This window comes from Halictus rubicundus, chromosome 4, assembly GCF_050948215.1.
Source record: "Halictus rubicundus isolate RS-2024b chromosome 4, iyHalRubi1_principal, whole genome shotgun sequence".
In the NCBI taxonomy this organism is placed as follows: domain Eukaryota; kingdom Metazoa; phylum Arthropoda; class Insecta; order Hymenoptera; family Halictidae; genus Halictus; species Halictus rubicundus.
Genome location: NC_135152.1, coordinates 15,965,055 through 15,986,369, shown reverse-complemented (window position 1 = coordinate 15,986,369; position 21,315 = coordinate 15,965,055). Strand labels below are relative to the sequence as shown.

At 36.3% G+C, this 21,315-nt stretch overlaps 3 protein-coding genes across 6 annotated transcripts in view; 2 read left to right on the top strand and 1 right to left on the bottom strand.

The window, feature by feature from the left end:
• The first annotated feature begins 595 nt into the window (after nucleotides 1-595).
• On the top strand, nucleotides 596-1,813 carry L(1)g0004 (RNA-binding protein pno1). Its single transcript, XM_076787091.1, has 3 exons — nucleotides 596-891; nucleotides 965-1,054; nucleotides 1,128-1,813. Exons 1-3 carry the CDS (start codon nucleotides 790-792, stop codon nucleotides 1,653-1,655), a joined length of 720 nt encoding a protein of 239 aa, XP_076643206.1. The 5' UTR covers nucleotides 596-789; the 3' UTR covers nucleotides 1,656-1,813.
• A 33-nt stretch (nucleotides 1,814-1,846) lies between these two features.
• Nucleotides 1,847-4,147, bottom strand: LOC143353628 (EARP-interacting protein homolog). Of its 3 annotated transcripts, XM_076787088.1 has the most exons (7): nucleotides 3,653-3,999; nucleotides 3,401-3,557; nucleotides 3,030-3,255; nucleotides 2,719-2,939; nucleotides 2,469-2,650; nucleotides 2,082-2,378; nucleotides 1,847-2,009 (listed from the first exon to the last, which is right to left on the bottom strand). In XM_076787088.1, exons 2-7 carry the CDS (start codon nucleotides 3,440-3,442, stop codon nucleotides 1,847-1,849), a joined length of 1,131 nt encoding a protein of 376 aa, XP_076643203.1. In that variant the 5' UTR covers nucleotides 3,443-3,557; nucleotides 3,653-3,999. The 3 variants fall into 3 exon arrangements, with proteins under 3 accessions (XP_076643203.1, XP_076643204.1, XP_076643202.1); XM_076787089.1 differs by lacking the exons at nucleotides 3,401-3,557; nucleotides 3,653-3,999 and adding an exon at nucleotides 4,009-4,147; XM_076787087.1 differs by lacking the exon at nucleotides 3,653-3,999 and having other exon boundaries at nucleotides 3,401-3,632.
• Nucleotides 4,148-5,409: 1,262 nt separating this feature from the next.
• The window catches only part of LOC143353626 (uncharacterized), a 65,082-nt gene continuing 49,176 nt past the window's right edge, over nucleotides 5,410-21,315 (top strand). For both annotated transcript variants that reach the window (XM_076787082.1, XM_076787081.1), the window contains exon 1: nucleotides 5,410-5,737. The gene's annotated coding sequence lies outside the window, so the exon portion shown is untranslated. The remainder of the gene's footprint in view (nucleotides 5,738-21,315) is intronic.

Here is a 21,315-nt window from a genome sequence, read left to right as displayed (position 1 = left end):
CATATACACAATATAATACAATTTTATAGAAATTTCATATGATTTAGTATAAGAACATGTTTTGTTTCAAATTATTAAAAATATAAAAATCAACTCAAAGTAAAGATGTTTAAATTTATGTTTGATAATAGATTTTCAAACCTTAAGGTTTAATTATAATGAAACGATTCACCTTCGAACTGTTTCCATCGAACTTTATGTCTATTTTTCTGTTATGATAATTACGTTTTAACAGGAATAGTACTCCTAAATTTTTTTAAATCAGGTTTCCTTGAGGCTTTTCTTATTTTTAGATACAGCTGTACTAAGATATGATACATTTCCAATTTGTGGTTTTATCTGTTTAGGCATTTTGAAATGTACTACAACTACCACAAATAAAAGACTCGTAAATTTTAAGAAATTAATGATTTTAACTACAAAGTGCTCTTAAAATACTCTGTATTTTAATGATTATATGAGTTTATTATGGTATTATCACGTTGTATACTGTATTCTATGTATGGTGTTACATATGTTTAATTTAATTATACACTCATAGAATACGCAACTGCGTGAAAATATAAAAAACAGCACTGCAATAAAGTTTAACATGGACTCTCTTTTCTTTTTTATAAGTATGGTATAGTAATAAAAATACTTTTTTATATGCAAAAAAATATGTGTATAATGAATAATGACGAGTCGCGATGTCGCGATCACATGGCACAGAAAGGGCACATGGTTGTTATTCAGTAACGGAGTGAGGAACGCATTTAAAATTTTTGTAATTGCATAATAGCTGACACAATGAGTATAGATAAAGAAAAAACAAGTGACAATGGGGATACAACGAAGTTTGTGGAGCCGCAGGGTAAGAAAAAGCGACGTGCCAGTGAAAATCGTATGGAGGTATGAAATGAGGTTATGTAAATGCCAGTGTTTATTCTTCTCAATAAAGTAATGTTTTTATAAACGTTTTTAGGTTGAAGTAATCAATGGGATAGAGGGAAAAACGAAACCACATACTTCTTTTAAAAAAACTAAAAATATACAAGGTGGAGAACAAAGAAAAGTAAGTCGATTATTTATAAATTCAAGTGTACAGTGTTTTATATTGTTATTAAAATAAAATGAAATATATCCAGGTATCCGTCCCTGCGCATAGGTATACTCCATTGAAGGAAAACTGGTTAAAAATATTTACACCTGTTGTGGAACATTTACAGTTGCAAATAAGATTCAATTTGAAAACAAGAAATGTAGAACTACGGGCAGCTCCAGAAACACCTGATATCGCTAATTTGCAAAAGGGCGCCGATTTTGTGAAAGCCTTCACTTATGGCTTTGAAATTGAGGATGCCTTGGCATTGATACGTTTAGACGATCTGTTTATAGAAACATTTGAAATTCAAGATGTGAAACCTTTAAAAGGGGATCATCTTTCTAGAGCCATTGGAAGGTTGGCAGGAAAAGGAGGAAGAACAAAATTTACAATAGAAAATGTAACAAAGACAAGAATTGTTTTAGCAGACAGTAAAATTCACATACTTGGTTCTTTCCAGAACATACAGTTAGCAAGAAGAGCTGTTTGTAATTTAATTTTGGGTAGCCCACCTTCGAAAGTTTATGGACAACTAAGGAATGTAGCTAGCAGAGTATCGGATCGTTTATAATATTATAATATTATAATATATATTTTTTAGAATATATCCACTACACTTCGAATGAGACTTTTTTTTCAACTTCTGTGTATTTTATGTAGTAATATTACGTGAAATATTATAATAGAAATAAGAATAATAAAACTATTTTTCAAAGTATATATATAAAATTTATTTAATTTAACTTAATGCTAAAGTTTGATTTAAAGTAGTATTTGGTACTTATACTTTCTGGGAACTTTGTTAAGAACTAGTCTGCCATCATAACTTAATGATGCAAAAGTCCAAGGGTCGGCAGATGACCATTCAACTGCATAAACACTGTCTTCATGCTCTTCGTATCTCCCTATAACTCCATCTTCAAATCTAAAACATATTAACGTGTGTAAGTTTCAAAATGATTTCGTTTACATGTTCTTACCAAATTACTGCAATTACTTTTCTTTTTTGCAAGTATAGTCACTTTGTGCACAATCATCTTCTGGTGACACTATATGCCCAAAAGGTTCAGAAGAAATGGATGCAATATTACTAAGTATAACCCTTGAGTCGCTACTAGAAGTCAGAACCAATTGATCATGAAATCGATTAATTCTGATATTCCACACCCAATGTGAATGCTCTGTACGAGATAATACTGGTTCTGTAGGTGATCTAATATCCCAGAACTTCATGTATCCATCATCTCCACATGTTGATAAGATATATTGACGATTTGCATTGAAGTCGAGATCCCTGAATATTAAATTGAGATTATATTGAAGCGTTTGTTGCTGTATAATTGATTAAAGTAAGCTCTATCAGTGAGTGAGGTTTGTTAAGTACCTAATAATTTGTGAATGAGCATTTAAAATTGTCCACGATGGTTCAGAAGGACTTCTGAAATCCCATCCACGAACATTGTTTTCATTCAACGTCACAAATTGATTACAACCATTGTGAGGATTCCATTTTCCATTTGTAAAACGTGGTTGTCCTTTGCTAGCTAAAGTACCACAAGTTATTACCTAAACAATGTAAAAACAACAACAAAAAATAAACTTGATTAACTCTGAATTCGGAACACAATTATTACCTGTGGTCCATTGTTACCTAAATCCCATAGCACAAAATTATTGTCTACAACTGAAACAGCTTGTGTTGAATCGGTAGGATGATAAGCAATAGTTTTAAGATCTGTACCGTACGGTGTTGTATCAATGTCTGCTAGTTTCAGAAGGTTTTCAACATCGTTTGTATATTCATTTAATTCTGGAAATTTCCAAATAGCTCCTTTCATTTGACAACTGCCATCATCTAGATGAAATAGTCGTTTTCAAATTTTGTAGATTACTTTCATACTTTTTACATTGCTTATAGCTAAAAAATAATTTAGATTTTAGTTACCGCATAAAGTATTATAGCAAGTAATAAATACATTGGGATCAGCTGGAGATGCTTGCAAACACCAAATTTCCCCGATAGTATGGTGAAACACTTGTGTCCTTAAACAACCTGTCTTTTCGTGCAATTCCACCAAATGAACTTGATTGTTATTAAATTCCAATGATTGTGTTCCTACCAGAAATCTGACAATATCTGTTTCTGCTGTTTGAGCTGACAGTGCTCTACTCTATGATGTTAAAAATAATAAAACAACGATTAATAAATATGACAAATTACAGTTCAAAGACTTTAATAAATGGATTTATTTATGGGGGAGTTGACTTTGTCAAAAAACTGTCATAATTTATAGCTTATGTTGTTTGATTGCATACTTGAAATTCAAGTCCGTATATTACAGGGCTATCGTTTTCCATTTTTCAATACAATTTATACTCCAGATAAAATAGAAAATTTTTAATTAAAGCCGAAATGCAATCTCAACTCTACGATTTGACAGAACAGCTTCTGCTAGCGACAGTACACATGTACCTATGAGTACAAACACGCACACACATAAATACAATACGTTACATCCGCGAATAAATAGTAGCTAGAGGGTAATGAAATAATTAACATTTCGATACCTTGGAATATTAAATATTGTAGGCTAGATTATAAAAATCTGCAATCGAGTAATATGCTACTTGAAACAGTATTTGTACAAGTAAGTACACAAGTTCAACATTTGAATAAATTTATTTTGCAAGTACTATTATATTTTGTGTACAATTTATTCATCCTTTTTAAATGGATCCCACACAGAATGACTCCAGAAGAACCCCAGTTGTGTATTTGTATTAAACTAACTAAAGTATACTACTGTATAAGAAAGAAAATAAAATTAAACGATTTTCAGAATATTTCTAAAGTATTCATAAAGTGAAGCCTCAAAACCGATTATCAAAGAACAAAGGTAATTAGAATTTAATGTGTGCGTTACTAAAAATTTCGTGAAGAAGAGAGACAGCCAATCAACACGCATGCATTCTTGCAGATGCAAAACTTTTGTCGGAACGAAAAAGTACTTTAAAATTCATTTAAAAGTACTCATATAAAATCCTCTCTGTCTTGAATTTCAGAAGATCTTGAAATTCCTGTATACCTTAGACTATATGTACTTAGGTTTATATGGTCTAAGCTCGCAAGTTGATATTTCTGTCTTTTACTCATGAAGTAAGAGTAAGGAGACCTATCTTGATAGCGTAGACATGAAAAAGTGGTTACGAAAAATGTTCTGTATGTGGCCAGGTTCGCCAAATGGAATGGCATGGACATTATCGTCGCCATCTTGAATATTCGTGTATATAGTATTGCCACAGACGAGGTATAAGGATAGACCTATCATCTTATGGGACTTTATGTCTCATGTTCTGAAATATCGACTGTTCAAAAAATCAGAGGTTTTGGTATGCCCTCTACCACAGACGACGTATAGGATAGACCTATCATCCAATGTATTTTCGTGGCCCACTTTTCTGGGGTCACGTAACCCCATTACCATTTTCGTGTCACATCCTGTATTACCAACTGGAACTGAAATCTGCTGACAGCGTCGTTAGTGGTAGGAATTAAAATTAAAAATAGCTATATATACTCAATGCAGTCTCGCGAATACAATAGAATATTGTTTTCTAAAATGCTTCAACGATTTCAAATACTAATTTCGATTATGATTAATTAAACTTTATGAAGGGTATAAATAATAAATGAATGAAACTGTACGTAAAATAAAGAATATGTTTAACAGCAAAATTCGAAATCTTGTAAACAGCCAAATGTACTTTATAAATGTAATGTATACTAATAAATTCGTTGTTTAGAACAGTATTGTTATTGTTATAGGATGACATAATTTTGCTCCTATTATTGATTAACTACATTGCTTTCAACAATAAGAAAAGAAATAAACAAGATTTCGTTATATGAATCATATGTGGATTATATAGCAAGTGGTTTTTATGCAAATTTTCATGAATATTACAAAACAAATATTTTAATAACTTACTAAAAACTATAAAGCCAAGCTTTGAACGTAACTTGGTTATATATAAATAGCCTCTAATCAGTAGATATTTGAAATTACATTATATGTATACCTCGTTTGTGTCACTAGTAAATTCTGATAAATTTGTGCGCGCATGCGTGCTCGAATGCGGTGTTTCGTGTCTGTGTTCACGAGGGATTTAGTTACGGACGCAAGCGCACTGAACATTGGTCAGCGAGAAAATCGGAGTTTCGCCTCTGTGATCTACATCACCGCGTTGCGTTTGATGTAACGAACTGTAAGAACATCTAGATAGTTTTGATAATCCCAGCCATATCCCTACCACTTTGTCAGCAGCTCCCTGCGTTGCTTTGCGTCGGCCGACGGGTAACCAGCCGTGGGGTCACCAGATAAATTATGTCAAACGGAGTAGTGTTACGAACGTGAGCGACTTCGGGATTCGCTGTACCTGCACAGGAAAAGTATCGCAAAGTGCGCGTTCGTACAGTTCCAGTGTGATTCCGATGCGATCTCCAAACTGGCCGTCGTTTTTTAGGCTTTCGTTAAATGAGTGCTACCTTTAAATGATCGTACGAGAATCTGTGCTTCGGTATCGTCTTCGCACAAATGAATGTATCTATATTGATTTCATTTAAAAAATCATGCTAATCCTACACCACCAACTGTAAGTATTACCGCCTGTCACATTGTTTCACCGTTTCGTCGATTGACACTCGCGAATTTCAACGTTCACGACTAGTTTACTGTCATTAAATCTTAGGATACGCGTGTCCCTTTTTTCTTTTCGCACTTTTTGCACGAAGCGAAGACACACGCGTCTGATGCACTCGGATTCACAGAAAATATGACTGAAATTTGAAAAAAAAGTGATCATTAAGCGTGCTTGTATTTTGATTTTGGCGGAATATGGACGGATAATTTTGCCGCTTTGGCTACGATAGCCTTTTGATTACATATATTGTGATTCAAGATCTCTCGAATTTTGGAGATTATTTATGATTGCCTGTTTTCTTTTTTTGGTACATTGCATTATGATCGAAGTTTAAGATGATTGGCTATGATGATCTTTGACGTATTCGCCAATAATGCTATGATATTTATCTTCGCTAAAAATTGTTTGGGATAGTTGTATAACTAGTTATGTGATACGGGTTTTTTTAATCATTTCTTATGAAATTGAAATATTTGTCTTGTGAAGTAGTTGGCAATATTAAATCAGAATGCGAAGAAATTGAATGTGGAAATCGAGATGAATTACTGAAATTACATTAAACTTTCTTGTCAACAATGAAATATTGTATTGTAATCGTATCTTGAGGTTTCGTATGAACCTAATAATTCTTCCGGAAGTTAAGTTATATCGACTGTATGTGTCCCACTATGGAACGTCAAAAATAAATGAATAATAATCGATAAGTTGATATGGTAAATATTTTGTTGTAAGAAACGTAATTTTTACCACGACAACTGTTTATAAAATATTAATTTAAAATCAATATAGCATCGCAGTTACGAAGTCTCGTAGACTGTCGTAGAGGATTAAAACAAATAATAGTTGTAACAATAATAATGCAAGTGAAGCAGGATGTATTGCACGCTGCATTAGGTTTACTATGTTCGTATACAGTTACCTCTGCTTAATTTAGTTTCGCGCAAAAATAATTCGGAACAGCAACGTGGTATTTCCCTGTGTTGCATGTAATTCTGTTTAAGGACTATTTACGGTCTTAATTTGTTCGGATATGATGGCTAAACTAAGGTTATGAAACATTTTAACGGAAGTCTGTTTGTAACGTTAGAAGACTACAAACCCAGGTAAATTCCTTTAGTACATTTCGTTTCAAGGTCGACGTTACTGCCCAGCAATTAAACAGTCTTACAATCAAGTATTGAACGACAAATTGAACAATAAATACGGTAGAAAATATATAAAAATTAATTTATTAGAAACTTTGAAATTGAGATAGAATTGATAGATTATGTTGTTGAAGTAAACGTTTAACTCGAGTTCATCGAGATTCCTAGCTCCTTCAATCATCGAAAGAAGTAACTAGCCGTTAGCGTTACGTTCGTTACAGAAACTGGAGATTTACTACGAGGATCAATTCGTCGCATGTTGACGCAAACATACATTTTTTGAAAGTGTTCATAGAAAATCGAGTTAGACGGATCATTGTTTACTCTATTATCGCACCGAATTTAAAATAATCGAGTTTGGGTATGAAAAAACATATATTACTGCAGGTTTAACAAATGGTTTATATGGATACATAACAATCCATTATACTGAAGCTAGTCGAAATCCAAGAGAAATTATGTAAAAATTATACACAAGTTCTGATTTTCTCCATTTTTTATACCTTCGTATTTACAACGGCTTCTTTTCGATCGATGTATTTTTACATATTTTATTATATGTAATTCCACGATAAGAGAAAATTACTGATTATTTTGTTAACAATTTTTCAATCTTACATATTCGATTTCAGCACCGTGTAATGGGATTTTGCAAAATCAACGAGTTCATTGTCACGGGGGTCGCCGGTGAATGCATGAATCGAAATTAATTCACACACTTACCTCGAACAAACGATGATCGAAAATAATTTTAGTAAACTGTTTAATACAGATTCTCACTGAATATTAATTTGAAGTAACTGATTTTTAAATAGTACATTAAGTACACATAAACATATTTTTCTAAACAAAAAAAAAACGCATCTCGTAAAGCGATATAAAATTGATTCGGGTTGCTAAACCACCATAAAAAGTTTCGCAAAATGTAATCAATTTTTTCAACAAAACATGAGTGAAAAGGTTAATCGTATTATACGAGCCATGGTTTATTATAGTTTATATACATTTCACCGTGTCAGCATCCCATTGAGCTTAACGAAATTTCGTCGACATTTAACTATACAAATTAATGCTTTTAGCCCTTGGACTAAGAATTGTGTCACCCATACATGATTGATGAGACAGTTAACGCGCTTGTCGAATTGCTCCCCCGTTTAAGAAAGTCCGGATCTAAAAAGAGGGTCGGAAAATCGATCGGTTTTACAGTTTCCTAATTTTTACGTCGTTAAGAATGTTTCCTCGAATTGTTTTTATAAAATTCGCAAAGTTGCAAAGCGGAGGGTATCGACATCTTCTAGATATAGAGTTTCGAGCGACTCGACGCCGTTGACGATCTGTGCCTTTGCGAAACTTTTAACACATTTTTCTCGAAACTTGCTTCTTCGATCTTGTTCTACGTTTTTCCCCAGGAACTTACGAGCTCAAGCGACTGGTCTGTTCGAACACACCTTCCATACATCTGTCTTTCTGGTCAGAACTACAAATGTGCAAATATAACACAAACTTCTGTCTTTCGCGGTGAACGAAAGCGAAAAAAGTAGCGAAAATCACGTTGCTCGTTTGTTGAAGTTAGCTAGAATTAATATTTTTATTCCGTTCCGACTATCAGACGATTTTTAGTTGGCGAAGTAAATGTTTACCCTACTCCAATTTCACGTTCATAACAAGATATGCGGGAGTAGTATACTGGGGAAATATAAAGAAAGATTCTCATGGGATTAAATTTCACTCGTACCTTTAAACTTTAGCCATTGTGCGAGTACCATTTGAATCTTCAATTATAATCTTAAATATGGACTTCGTGTTTATGTTAGTTTCGATATAATACGGTGCAAAAATTTCGGCGACCCACCTATCAAACGATTTGCTCTCCTAATTAGACTGCGGATCTTTATGCAAAATAAAAATTGTCTGCGTGGATTGTGAGAATGACTAGAACGTTACCCATTAATTTCTCTGATGTTACCATAGTTTTAAATCTGATCTACTCATCTTTCTTATAAACGCATAAAATCCGCACTCTGGTTATAATTCTCATACAAACCTGTGCACTCCCCTGATTTGTATTATTTCTAAGTTTCGCTTGACACGGTCTCGAAAGAACACGGATCAAATCAACCGTGTTATAGGAGGGTCGGCGGTATCCAGATAAGATAAGAAATACTACAATTGTTCTTACATACCATATAATTGGTATTGCAAGTCAGTAAAATAAGTAGATATCGGTGCAAGAGTGATTCTGGTTACCCCTTGGCAGACCAAAGAATTTTTACTTGGCACTGCGGGGGAGTACTAGGATCATTGTTGCGCACCATATAATTGATGAACGTACTGTAAACCAGTGAAATAAGTAACTGTCGGTGCAAAAGTGATTCTCGGGTCTGGTTCGACAGAGCAGGAAGGGTTAACAACGTTCCCGCAGTCGGAGAGGAAAGGATGAATTTCGATTGCTTTAAAAACGGATTGATAGACAAAAAGGGGCCGTTCAAAGTGAAACCGTTCGATTCCCAAGTTCACGGAGCGGCCGAGACAAAAAAAAAATGGGGGAAGCGAAAGAGATGAGAGAGGAGAGACACAGCGCGTTACGCTCGTCCGTTTCGTGCATTGAAACATACCGCTTGGCGAGCGAGGTGACCCGCGTCGAGGCTACACAATGGCACATCTCTCTCTCTCTCTCTCTCTCTCTCGGTATCTCCTCTCGTTCTCGTCGCCTCTCTTTCCCTCTGGCGTCGTTTGAATATCCATGGCTGCTCTTCGCTGGGCTCTCGGGTTAATTGATCGGCCGGGATGTTTTAGTCCTCGTTGGCGACGCGACGCTCAGCTACCCGGCTCATGGCTGCAGCCAGTGCGTCCACGTGAGATCGATCACTTGACTAGCACCGGGGCCAGCCGCAGCCCTATCACTTGTTCAACAGATGACACAAGGCCAGGCCTGTCCGAAGAAACGGCCCGGTTTTTGCGAACCGATCAAAAACGATTCACGCGCAGATCCCGCCTCCTTTAACTCTTTGCGGCACAGGGAAATGTCCCACCATGCCGTAAAATACATAAAAAATGTGGGACACTTTTAATCCCACCGTGCCCCAAAGAGCTAAGCGGTTCGTGAGTTCAATTTTGTACCGTACGTGGCTGTAAAGCCACCTGGAAGGAAGCATGTGGGTGTGATCAGTTATAAATGGATTTTGCGGGTTCTATGCGTTTGTGAGGAAAATGAGTAAGCCAAGGGGGTGGTGATGTAGCCAGTTGTATATTTCTTCCTAAACTCTGATTCATAACTTCAGTTCATTTGAATTTTTGTGTAAACTGTGTAGGCAAACTAATAAAGTCACATGCGAGAAAAGGCGAAAGTAAATGAAAAATAATTTCATTGAATTTAATATGTGTTATGAAAATAAGTCATTTTTGAGTTTCTTACGAGAGTGTGGGTAATATGGCTCAGTAACAGAAATCCTGCCAAATCATTGTTCGACATCGACAGAAAATAAATGAAAGACGTTCTTTTCTTTATATGCAAAAATCGCACACGTATTGTTCTTTTCCGCAGTCACTATGTGCTCATCATTTACATATAAGGCGTTCAATCTGGTCTACTGGATAATGTCTTCCACAAAATACGTATTTATATGATTGAAATATAAATTATTTCATCATCGTAAACATTATTTTATTAATTCAAATGATATTTGGCCCCGACCGTTAAAGGATTGGGGGGGCGGGGGGGGGGGGGGCAAAATGTCAGCACGCACAGCTTCAGAAACTTTAACTTCGTCCTTGAAAATATTAATGATTAAGGGCCTGGGATAGTCACGTGACTTTTTAATTAATAATTTCCAATCACAGCCTTAATTCTGACGCTAGAAACGTGCTTCAAATTTTTGGCTTTATTTCGCAGAGAATCAAGACAAAATATAGCTCAATTTGAATGAGTCCCTTTATCAGCGACAAAATATTCTTATATAAGGACGAAAACTTGAGGCACGTGAAACTATTTTTTGACGGTAATGTAGTCACTCTACCTCATCGCGAATCTACGAAGACCTTAAGTAACTTTTCTTATGAACTCTTTATTCATAACTTTATTCCAGCGCACAACAGTTTTAACTTGTTTAATTCGCGAGAAATATTTCTTTCACGAGACAACGAAGAACTTTTGTTCTTCAGGTTATGTTACTTATATAAACCTTTACAAATTATACCGTTCTCTGCTAAATGTCTTTGTTATAATATCAAAAATTACAAGGATATGATGTTTTCTACATTACCACCCTTTCCTCGACGTTTGAAACAAGCAGAAGTTTTCAGAACTCTTGAAGTTTGAATCAGTAAAAAGATTAGAAGAATTGAAGAAAGAAGTCTCTATTTGGCTCTTGCGTCTTGCAATTGTTCGGGGCAATTTTTATTTTGCACAAAGATCCGTAGGCTAGCTGTTAGGTAGACGTAATTTTGCTATTGGTCCAAGTGACTATACACGGACAGTACACGGAATCAATGTAGGGCAATAGCTTGTAAAATATAAACGAAGCAAAATCGTGTAATGTGTGAACAGATGAAATTTGAAACAGTAGAAATTATTATTCGGAACGAACCGAACCACTTGAGTGGAAATTACGTGTACGCCCTTCGGCTGCTTTTTAATGACCAAAAAAAAAAAAAAAGAAAATTTCTATCGTAATACCCATTGAAGAATACACAGGCATATAATAAATATAAATTTTCTTTTTCTTCTAGGAAATTATGAACAGCAAAGAAGTCCTAATGACTGTAACTGTAAAATAAATCGTAGTGCAAGGGGTTAAACGAGAAGTGATTCACTTGTGGAGTTTCGCAAACTTTACTTTTATTAAACTCTTAAACGTTTACTGACGATACACATTCTTCCGGTAGTCGTAACGAACGTGCGAAACGAACACAACGGAACTTGCAGTTAATGAAACTACTATGTAGGTATATCGCACGGAATGATAGTCCAGCATGAAACAGGGCCGCCTATATAATGTTACAAGCTGTTCACTCCAGAACCGCACGGCAGATATTGACTTCGTTCTTTTTTTACACTAAATGGGACAAGGGGCTGGCCGTTTGACGTGCAACAAATTTTTCTGGGACATCTGTTAATCGGGCAGAGTGTTCCCCTCATTCTTTAAAAAATGAAATGGCGTATCAACGCCTTGCAATCCCATCTAACTTTACCGTTAAACTTATCCAATTTATTATATACTAAATGCCCGCAAAATCTTTTATCGTTTACGAGCAAGTAAGAGAACGTTCAAGTTTCATGTATTCTTTCATTTCTTTGTACTTCCATATTTTTTTAATGTTATTTCCGTCGTGAAAGTTCCGAGAACCGTAGCCAAGTAAAATCGGAAAACATTTTTCTAGGTAACTGACATATAGACTGTGGATTTTATTCAGGTATGACAAAACTGGATGCGCACCATTTGAAGTAGAGAAACTGTTAAGAGAATTTAGGAACATCGATGTATTACTTTCAACTTACTCGAATTATTAAAGAAAGAAACCTTACTTGGTTCCTCTTTCTTACAATTTTTCTGATTACATTCTTCTGATTTTGGTTTCAAGGGTGTAAAATGAAGAAAGTAATCCGGTTACTCGCGTTGAATTATCTCTGCGACCAAAAAGATTCCGAGGCCATGAATATGCAGTACGAAATATTTGTTTAACGGTCCAGCGTAATTTTTCAGCATAATCTACCGTATCACTCGAAACGACAAATAGACTGCAATGACCTGGAGGAAAGATCGTTTGAAAAAAATTAACGACGTTGGTGACGAGGAAACATCGATTTTTTTCCTGGAGTCATAGAAGCGGTGAAAACAACACGCTGCAAACCTCAAGTTTCGTTTTAATCAATACTGTCGCGTGGTCGCGTGCAGAAATTTCTTTCCCTTATCGCGCGTGGTGCGAACGCCAGGCATTCAGAAGTGTATTCGTCGCGGCAGAAACTGCATTTGCGTTTTCGGCTGCGTTAAACGTTACACGAACTCCTCTCCCACGCCTCATTTTTCCTCTCGTCTACACGTGACAATCCCCGCCGTGTTAGATAAAAAAATTATTCCTTTCTCTTGACCAGGTCGCCTTATCGTGTCTCTCTCTCCCGTGCCGTTTATCTTCCGCGTGAAACGATAACAGGATGATATAATGGTACACTATAGTAGCTTTCGACTGCTGTTTCCGCTTTTTTTCCGCCTCCCCCTTTCGAAGACCGATTTGATAAATGAGTTATTTATAAGGCCGGCGATTATACTGCTCGAAACGGGTTATTTAGGGTAAACGGAAGCGATCTCGGATCTTTACGGATCATTGAGATCCATTTCAAATATCTGGACAGAGTCGGCCATGATTTTTTTTCGAATTTGTATCTTTTTCTATTTGATTCGTTATATTAAAACTAACCGCACCACGACCGGTCAATTCACAGGTTTCACTTCAAAGGACACTTCCATCAAAAATTATTAAATAAGCTTCTTCATTCGAACGCGCATTGTTATAAAAATTACGAGAAATCGAAATAATTTCAGTCTTTTAATTTCTATAGAATACTTTACACATTTTTAAAATGCTAGAAAATATGTATAATAGTAAGCATTAATGACGTTTCTACTGTATGCTTACCATAAACAATTTTCTAGCAGATAAATTGAACTATTCGTTATCCTGATTTTTATAAAATAATCCATGAAAGTTGAAATTTGCAGTCTGGTTAATAGTAAATAAAAGCTTAATTGTTCAGGGTAACTTTAGTGTAGCAGCGCAATTTTTTAAACTGTAGAGCAAAGTGATAGTTTCGAATTTTATATTTCATATATCTTGATTTCATTTTCAATTGATTCGAGATAGATATGAGAGAAATAGATTTGATTTAATATCGGATTCGGCAAGCTTGACGAATGTGTAAATTTGCACGAAGTTCTGCTGGCAATTACCTCTGTAGAGATAATTAGAGTAGGATGATCCCGACGAATATTGCACTGAAGAAACGCAAGTACATACAAATGTAGATCTATATCAGTACGATCAAACAGGAGAGTCTACGACTAAGTAGATAAGAAATTGAAAAATCAATGCAAGGACAAGTTAAACAAATGAGTTAATTCAATTTGTACGGTTATCGCGTTGTAGACCACGAGGGGATTACAAATGGCGAGGCTGAATAAAAATGTGTGTATATTTCGTAGCATAAAAAGCTTTAACAGTTTACGTTATAACGTACGCAATAATGAAAAAGTTAATTGCGTATACTGTGGACGGTTTAATTATCACCATATGGTCCACCATATGGCAACGCATGGATCGTGGAGCCAATAGGAAGGTTTACCATGAATTATTCTACTACTGTGCATCTCAATGAAGCGAGTGGACGTTTATTCATGTTTCGAGACAGTTCTCGAAATCGACTATCATAAATTAAATTTATCTTGTCAATGGTAGCCGAACACTGAACTTAATTAAAGATAATCAAATTGTTTTGTTATTCGGATCTATGATGTGTTTATTTTATTGTATCACGTGTTTGATATTAAATCATAATTTAAAAGTTCCATCGTTTAATAGACGTCTTAAATACTGTTCTATATCTAAAAGAAGATTAGCAATTTTCGTAGAACAATACTCAAAAACACCATTATGCTACGTTACGTGAGACGAACTAGTTCGTTTAAAAAAATAAAATTGGTATTGCTATGGAAAAATATAGAGGGTGTCACAAAAATGTTGTACTTTTTTGAAAGAGGCGATACCCAAGGCCATTTGAAGTAACTTTTTCTGTTGCGGAAATGTTCTCCGCGACTTTGTTAAAGAATTATTAACGAAAGACACGGTCCAATAAGAACGCGGCTGGAATCCGTCCGCTGTAGCCGCGCTCTGATTGGTTCGTGTTTTTCGGTAATAACTCTTTAGAAAGCCGCGGAGAACATTTTTTCAAAGGAAAAAGTTACTTGAAATGACCTTGGGATGATTCCCAAGAAACCTTCAATGGTTTGGTCTCCGATTTTTGAGACTAGTCAATCATTATTAGACTACGGATTTTATACATATACGAAGGAAGTGATTGGATAGCGTTCCTCAGAGTTTGTTGTACTACTGTAAATCACAAATATTTAAAATCTATTAAATAGCCACCAGTGAGCAAGTCAAGTAATCCCTAATTGACCCCCTCGTCAGCATCCATATTTATATCGACACCGTCTGCATACTGGGTCGTTTATGTTCATTACTAATTTTTTTACTGTTCTAGGTCTCAAAAAAATATCTCAAAAAATTCTGGAATGCGTATTGAAGTGCCTATTTAAATATGTAACGTTGGAACGTAAAGTGTTTGAAACATTAATGGGAAAAAATAAATATCGGAAAGAAAGAAATTGAAGAGTGAAATTTCGCTCTGGACATAAACGACCCAAGTTGCAGGCAGAGGGTTAATAATCTAGAAAGAAATGAATGGATGGATTACGTTCTTCAGGATGGATTGTTGATTGGGGACCAAAATTGCCATTGCCGTTGAATAAGTTCCTAAGAAATTCCCGCGACTTGTGATGTGTGTGAACTTTGATTGAAAATTGTCCGTATGATCCCGACTCCATGGTGTCGTCGAAAATGATTTAGTTGATTGTATTACCAGTTCCACGGCGTCAGTTCGGGTTACAAGAGGACGAAATGACGCTCCTATTTTCCCGAATGCTCTCTCGTCGTTAAAACGGCTCTGTCGAACTTACGCCCGGTTTGTCTAACCGTGTCTCCTGCCTTTTCGAAACGCTCGCCTAGGTTGTAAAAGGCTGGACAGGAAAACAAGCATGGAAAATGTCACGGCCTTGTCTCCCAGTCTCTCCTTTACCTGCAACGTCTCTATAAATATAGACGGTTTAAACAATTTCCCCGGCAGACACACGTTCGCGAGCACCGAACGTGAAACTGTTTTTTAGGCGTAGAAATCGTCAGGTTTCTGCAAGGACACGTGCTGCTCGAAATTGTTAACACTATATCCACCGGAAGCCTATTAATAGGCTTTTCAATAATAGCTTTCAATAATTGTACTGTACTAAAAGGAAGTTTCAAACGACATAATTACACCACGTTATTTAGGTTGGCGTGTTAGTTTACAAAACAAATCCTCAGTCACGGACCATAGACTTTCAAAAGCTATGAAATAATCGCCGGTAAATAATGTGTTAACGATACCCGCGTTTCTTTAACTCTATTGCGGTCCTCGATTTTTCTGTTTAAAATAATATTAACAAACGGAGAGCAAGTATATTAGCTGCAATCGAGTTGGTCATTTGCAAAATCAATTAACTCCATAAAATGAAAAGTACAGGAAGCGCTTAGTATTAATATTCTACGGTCATATTTTCTTCTACAGTGCAATAAAGACTGTCATTGCGAGTTTGCAGCAGGTACTATTCAATGCCGTCCAGTAAAATAAAAAATTCATCTTTCAATTATAAAAAAATGGTTCACGAAGCAACCAGCTTTCATTAACCCCCATACGCACCTTAAAAATAATTGCATAATAGATTCCAAAAAAAAAAATCGTATTTAATTTATAATTTCACATTGCCAAAAAAGACACAACTATCAGCACAAACAGAAAGAAGTCGAAAATTGATTCATCTAGAAACAGAAAACGGTCGAATCTTCACATTCGGCATTTCGCATTCTACGATCAACTGATTATTATTACACCGTGAAAAATGTACGCGCAAATCGTTTCTCGAGGGTCCAATTACCCCGTTCGATACAATACTTTCGGCGAACTATAGGGGGAGAATTGTTCCATGCAAATGAAGAACAAGAGAAGGAATCCTTTACAAACGGATGGTCTGTTGGAAGGATGAAACGTTCGGATAGCAGAGGTTTCGTGTAACGGGGGTTCCTGTAACGGTGTTCAGTATACTGAAAAATCTTGAACGTCGTGTTAAAGCCCCCCCTCCCCTTCTTTCTTTCCCTCTCTGTTTCGTTTCCCTTTTCTTTTTTGTTACCTTTATATCTCGTCAATCTTCGCGCATTCAAATGGTTGGGCTGCTCCCGTTCCCTGGCATGGTGGTGCCTGGTCTTATCTCCTTTTGTTCCTCCCGGCGCGCGGAGCGAATTCAATGTCAAAAGCGAGATGAAAATAGCCGGTCGCCGAGCGAACCGAGAAAGTGACGGTGTGTATATCGATCGCAGGTTTAGGGTTCGTGTAAATACAAACGCCACCAAAATGCGGACTCCCAAGCGGCTGCGTACGTTTAGGCGGAAGCAGGCTTGCGATCGATCAATTTTAGAAAATTGATCCCAGAATGGTATAATATTACCTCGGAATGCGATCCGCCGCGTTAGAATTTTCCGAAAAATTCCAAAAAAATTTATTCGGGCACTTCGGTATATACAGGAGGCTGGCTCCGTTAACTGGGCCGGACTATTATCATCAAGTAGTGCGAGTTTTTACAGGCGTGAATCCCTATAAATTGTTTTACATTAATTGATTCCTCGTGCCATTCTGAACAAAAACGGATACTACGTCAAAAAAACTAATACAGCGTCTACTCGATATATGTCCAAAACACGGGCCTAGCCCGGGACATATACCGGTCAGGAGATACTATTCTTTGATCCACACCGAACGTAGAAAAGAATAGCGTAGCTTGGAGGTCTCGGTTCATGGCTCCTCACAGGTTATACCCCGCGGCAGTCCGAATAGCTCTGGGACTTTTATCGGCTAGACATTTGGGACATATATAGAGTAAACACTGTATTTCGTGAGGTATTTCTAATTTTATTCAAGATCCACTAACGTTGAAATGTCATACCGCGTCGTAACATAGTAAAGTACCCCTGTAAAAACTCACACTACTTGATGATAGAGATTGTTAAACGTTCAATAATGTAAAATGTAAATGTAAATGTGTAATGTAAAATTTTTTGTTTCTGTAAAAGAAACATGGTTGTAGTCAGGCCCGGTTACTAGACCCACCCTGTATACTTTGGAGCTACAAAATTCAAACGTTCAGAAGCATCTGAAAAAGCTTCATATTTGTAATCATCTTGCAGTGCATCAGCTAGTATGCAGAAATTTTGTTCCGGTCATAAGAGACCCCAGGATGCTATTGCAGCGTTAAACTTACGAATACTAAGCGCTAGTTAGTATTAACTTACTAATACTGAACTCAGTGAGAACTGAGTAAATTGTTGAAAATTGTGTAATTCTTGCACTAATCAGGAATATATAAAAACTATGTAAAGCTTCAACAAGTAGAATTTCTCTAAAAATGTACGATTTTAAAAAATTGCCGAAATTTAAAAGAATGGTTGTTATATCATCGCATAAATATGCTAAGTGTTTCAATGATTTTAATGAAAAAATTTTATATCTCTTATTTAATATTCATTATCCTTTAAAAGTAAGTATAATTAATATAGGCACAGTAATTGGGTCCCTTCTATGATCTCAGAAAACATGAATAGTCATAGATCAATTTTACACAAATATTAGGGTTCGACATTCGTTAGACAGTCAGCTTTCGTGCATGATTATAGTCTGCCCATGACTCGCCGTTACTACTTATGTTAAATATCGACGATAACATGCTATTACTTGTTTTTTAAATCTGTTATTTACGAGCTATCACTCGGTATCAGATGATTATGGTCAACGAATCTACCACGCTATTGGCAATTTACACAGATATTAACGCTAGTGGAAATAATCAGCAATGAACGTTGCTACTGTCAAGTGATAATTAAGGCTTCCTCGATGAATTTTCGACATCAATTTGCTTAGACTGAACGAAGAGTTCAGTTTTTTAATCCTATGCTTTCTCTTATTGTTGGAAGTTTCGAATGTTTCAACTGTGTTCTTGCGAGTGCAAGCTTTTCACTGTAAGCCGGGAAAACAAATAAAACACTAAAGTGGCAGAATAGAAGAAAAATAAAAGATAATTGATTAAAGAGTCGCCTCTCAGACAATTCTGCAAGCGAGGAGAAAAGCAATGCAATTTTCTGCTTCTGGAGGAGTACATCACGGCGAGCACTTTTTCCGTTGACAAAGCTTTTGTCAACTGTCTTTTCTTTGAACTTTTAAAGTCTCCTTACGCCAAGGCCACAGTTTCGCTAAAAGTCTCGCTTGTATCCAGCCACAGAGGCTACCGCTGTAAATTTCAATGCAGTCCAAGAAAAAGCAGGCTTTATTATACATTTACGGGGCGGAAGTTTCAGAGTTTCAAATTCCCTTAAGAAATTCCGGCGTTTGTCTTTTGTTTCGGCCGAAACAATTCACCTGGAAACGTACAGTATTGCCTCCGAGGCGTGAATCCGAATCGTCTTAGAAATTTCCGTCCGTGTACCGCTTTCCACTCTGTTGCAATAAGCGCCCATCATGCTTCGTTATGAACTGTATTCGGAACTCGGATCCATTCTTCCATCGTTTGTTTACCGTTTCGACTTTCGACCGTGAATTGTTTGGACGATCCGCGAGGGCTGCCGTTTTCGGTTTACGGATCTTCGAATACGTAATTCTGCAACAGAAGCATAGTGTATCTTCCTTGAACACGTGTATAAAAATGACAAGAATGTGTCTACCCAAATTTTTAACCATTTTTTGATAATTATGTACCCAAAGAAATAAATTTGTTAAATAATTCCTCAATAATCGTAAATTGAATGTATTATAACCCGCCATTTTGTCGTGTCTCGGGAACCAAGTGTGAATTATTTTCAGTATTTTGAAATACATTTTCATCTGAGGCTTAGATTCTAAGCTGTATTGTTGGCTTGATCCAATATTTTAGTTCTTACATTGAGGTGTGTGTGTGTATACAAATAAGTAAGTGCTTGAAAGTATTAAGTATAAGTAAAAGCAAGTACTAGGTTTCGTGTGCATAATTTTTTACTAGTACTAAATAGTAAAATTGAGTAAACACACTTTGTTCATTGTGCATACAGAACTGAGTATTTACGTAAAAAATCAATAGTAAAAGTTTTTGTTAGATTAATTTAACATATTGACATGTTTTATTGAATGCTACATATTCTATTATAAAATGTAGAAATAAATATTACCACAGAAAAAATCACGAAGTCCACGAATGTCGTGCTGTGTGTTACAATTTTAAATAACAACATGCATAAAATTGATCTTTATCTCATGACGGTCGAAATCTCCGTTACACTGTTGGACAGTCATTAAGAAATTTTTCAACATTTTTCATTCACAGAAATGCACTATAATTTATTCAGATTACTTGGCTTCACGCTATACAGTTTTTACGGAATTTAAACGTTGATTCAGTCGATGTTTATTGTACGCATCACACTACATTGGGCTTCACAAAATGGTGGATTAATGACAAATAAGTATTGGTAGTGATGATATGATAAATATTGGATTTTCAATCACTGAATTACACAACGCAGTAATACACATATAAAATTTCATTCTTCACGCCTCGTGTCTTGTCCTCTTGTTTGAGTTATGTAAGTTCCTTTCTACACGTCTTGTGATAACGTTTTGTAAATACGTCCGAAAGATACTGGCACGCTTAGATTCCTTGAGAGTTAATAGAGAGATTTTTAGAGGAGAGATCTTTTTCTAGATTTTTCAGTAGGTAGTAAACTAATTCTAATATCTCAAAAAAGCTCAAGACGTTAGAACTGATTTTAAAACAGTTATTCCGTTTAAAAGTATGCACAGAGACTTTTTGACTGACTGTAAGTCGGATCCACAAGCTGTTCTTTTAACTGGCATACATATCCTACCAGAAAACAAAACCGTGTCAGTTTTTTAAAAATATGGAGCGAGCGTATTCGTTCGCGCAGAAAACGGAAGCGTTCCGGACATGGCGGAGCGAGCAACAACGTCAAGCAACAAAGATCAAGAAAAGCTGGTCTACCGAGAAATCGGTTGCGCGTGGGAAGAGAGCGTTTGTGAAGAGAGAGCGGACGCGTCGTTGCCGATGAATGAACTATTCCGCGTATCAGCTGTGTCGCTTGGACAGAGAACTTGTATTTTTCAACGATCCGGTTGCGTCCTCGGTATTTCATCGGACCGTACCGGAAATTGGCGACAGCAATGTCGATACGTCGAACGTCATCCGCGGCCTCCTACACTCTCTCTTTCTCTTCCGCTTTACATCGTCAAGGTCACTGCTAACATTCCCTGCGACGGCTGTCGGGAAAGTTTCCCGTTTATGAATTTACCGTAACCGATAGAAGAAACAGCTCTCGCACGTGCTCCTTTTCATTCAGCCCACAATCGGCGTTTTAAATGATTTCTTGCGGCGCGGGGACACAGGATACAATCGACTGCGGCATTTCTGCGGTTATGCCAAACGGAAATGGGTTGGACACAGAGTCAATACACAAAAACCGGCTTTTGGGAAAACTGAGTTCCGGTCT

Bases quoted from the DNA above. Each gene is read 5' to 3' on its own strand.
- LOC143353628 (XM_076787089.1), bottom strand. From the start codon at position 4,050: ATGCGTGTTGATTGGCTGTCTCTCTTCTTCACGAAATTTTTA. The intron at 2,651-2,718 runs GTAATAATTGTG...TACATTGTTTAG, and splicing joins TAGGTAACAATGGACCACAG to GTAATAACTTGTGGTACTTT. The intron at 2,010-2,081 runs GTAATTGCAGTA...AATATGTTTTAG, and splicing joins TATACTTGCAAAAAAGAAAA to ATTTGAAGATGGAGTTATAG.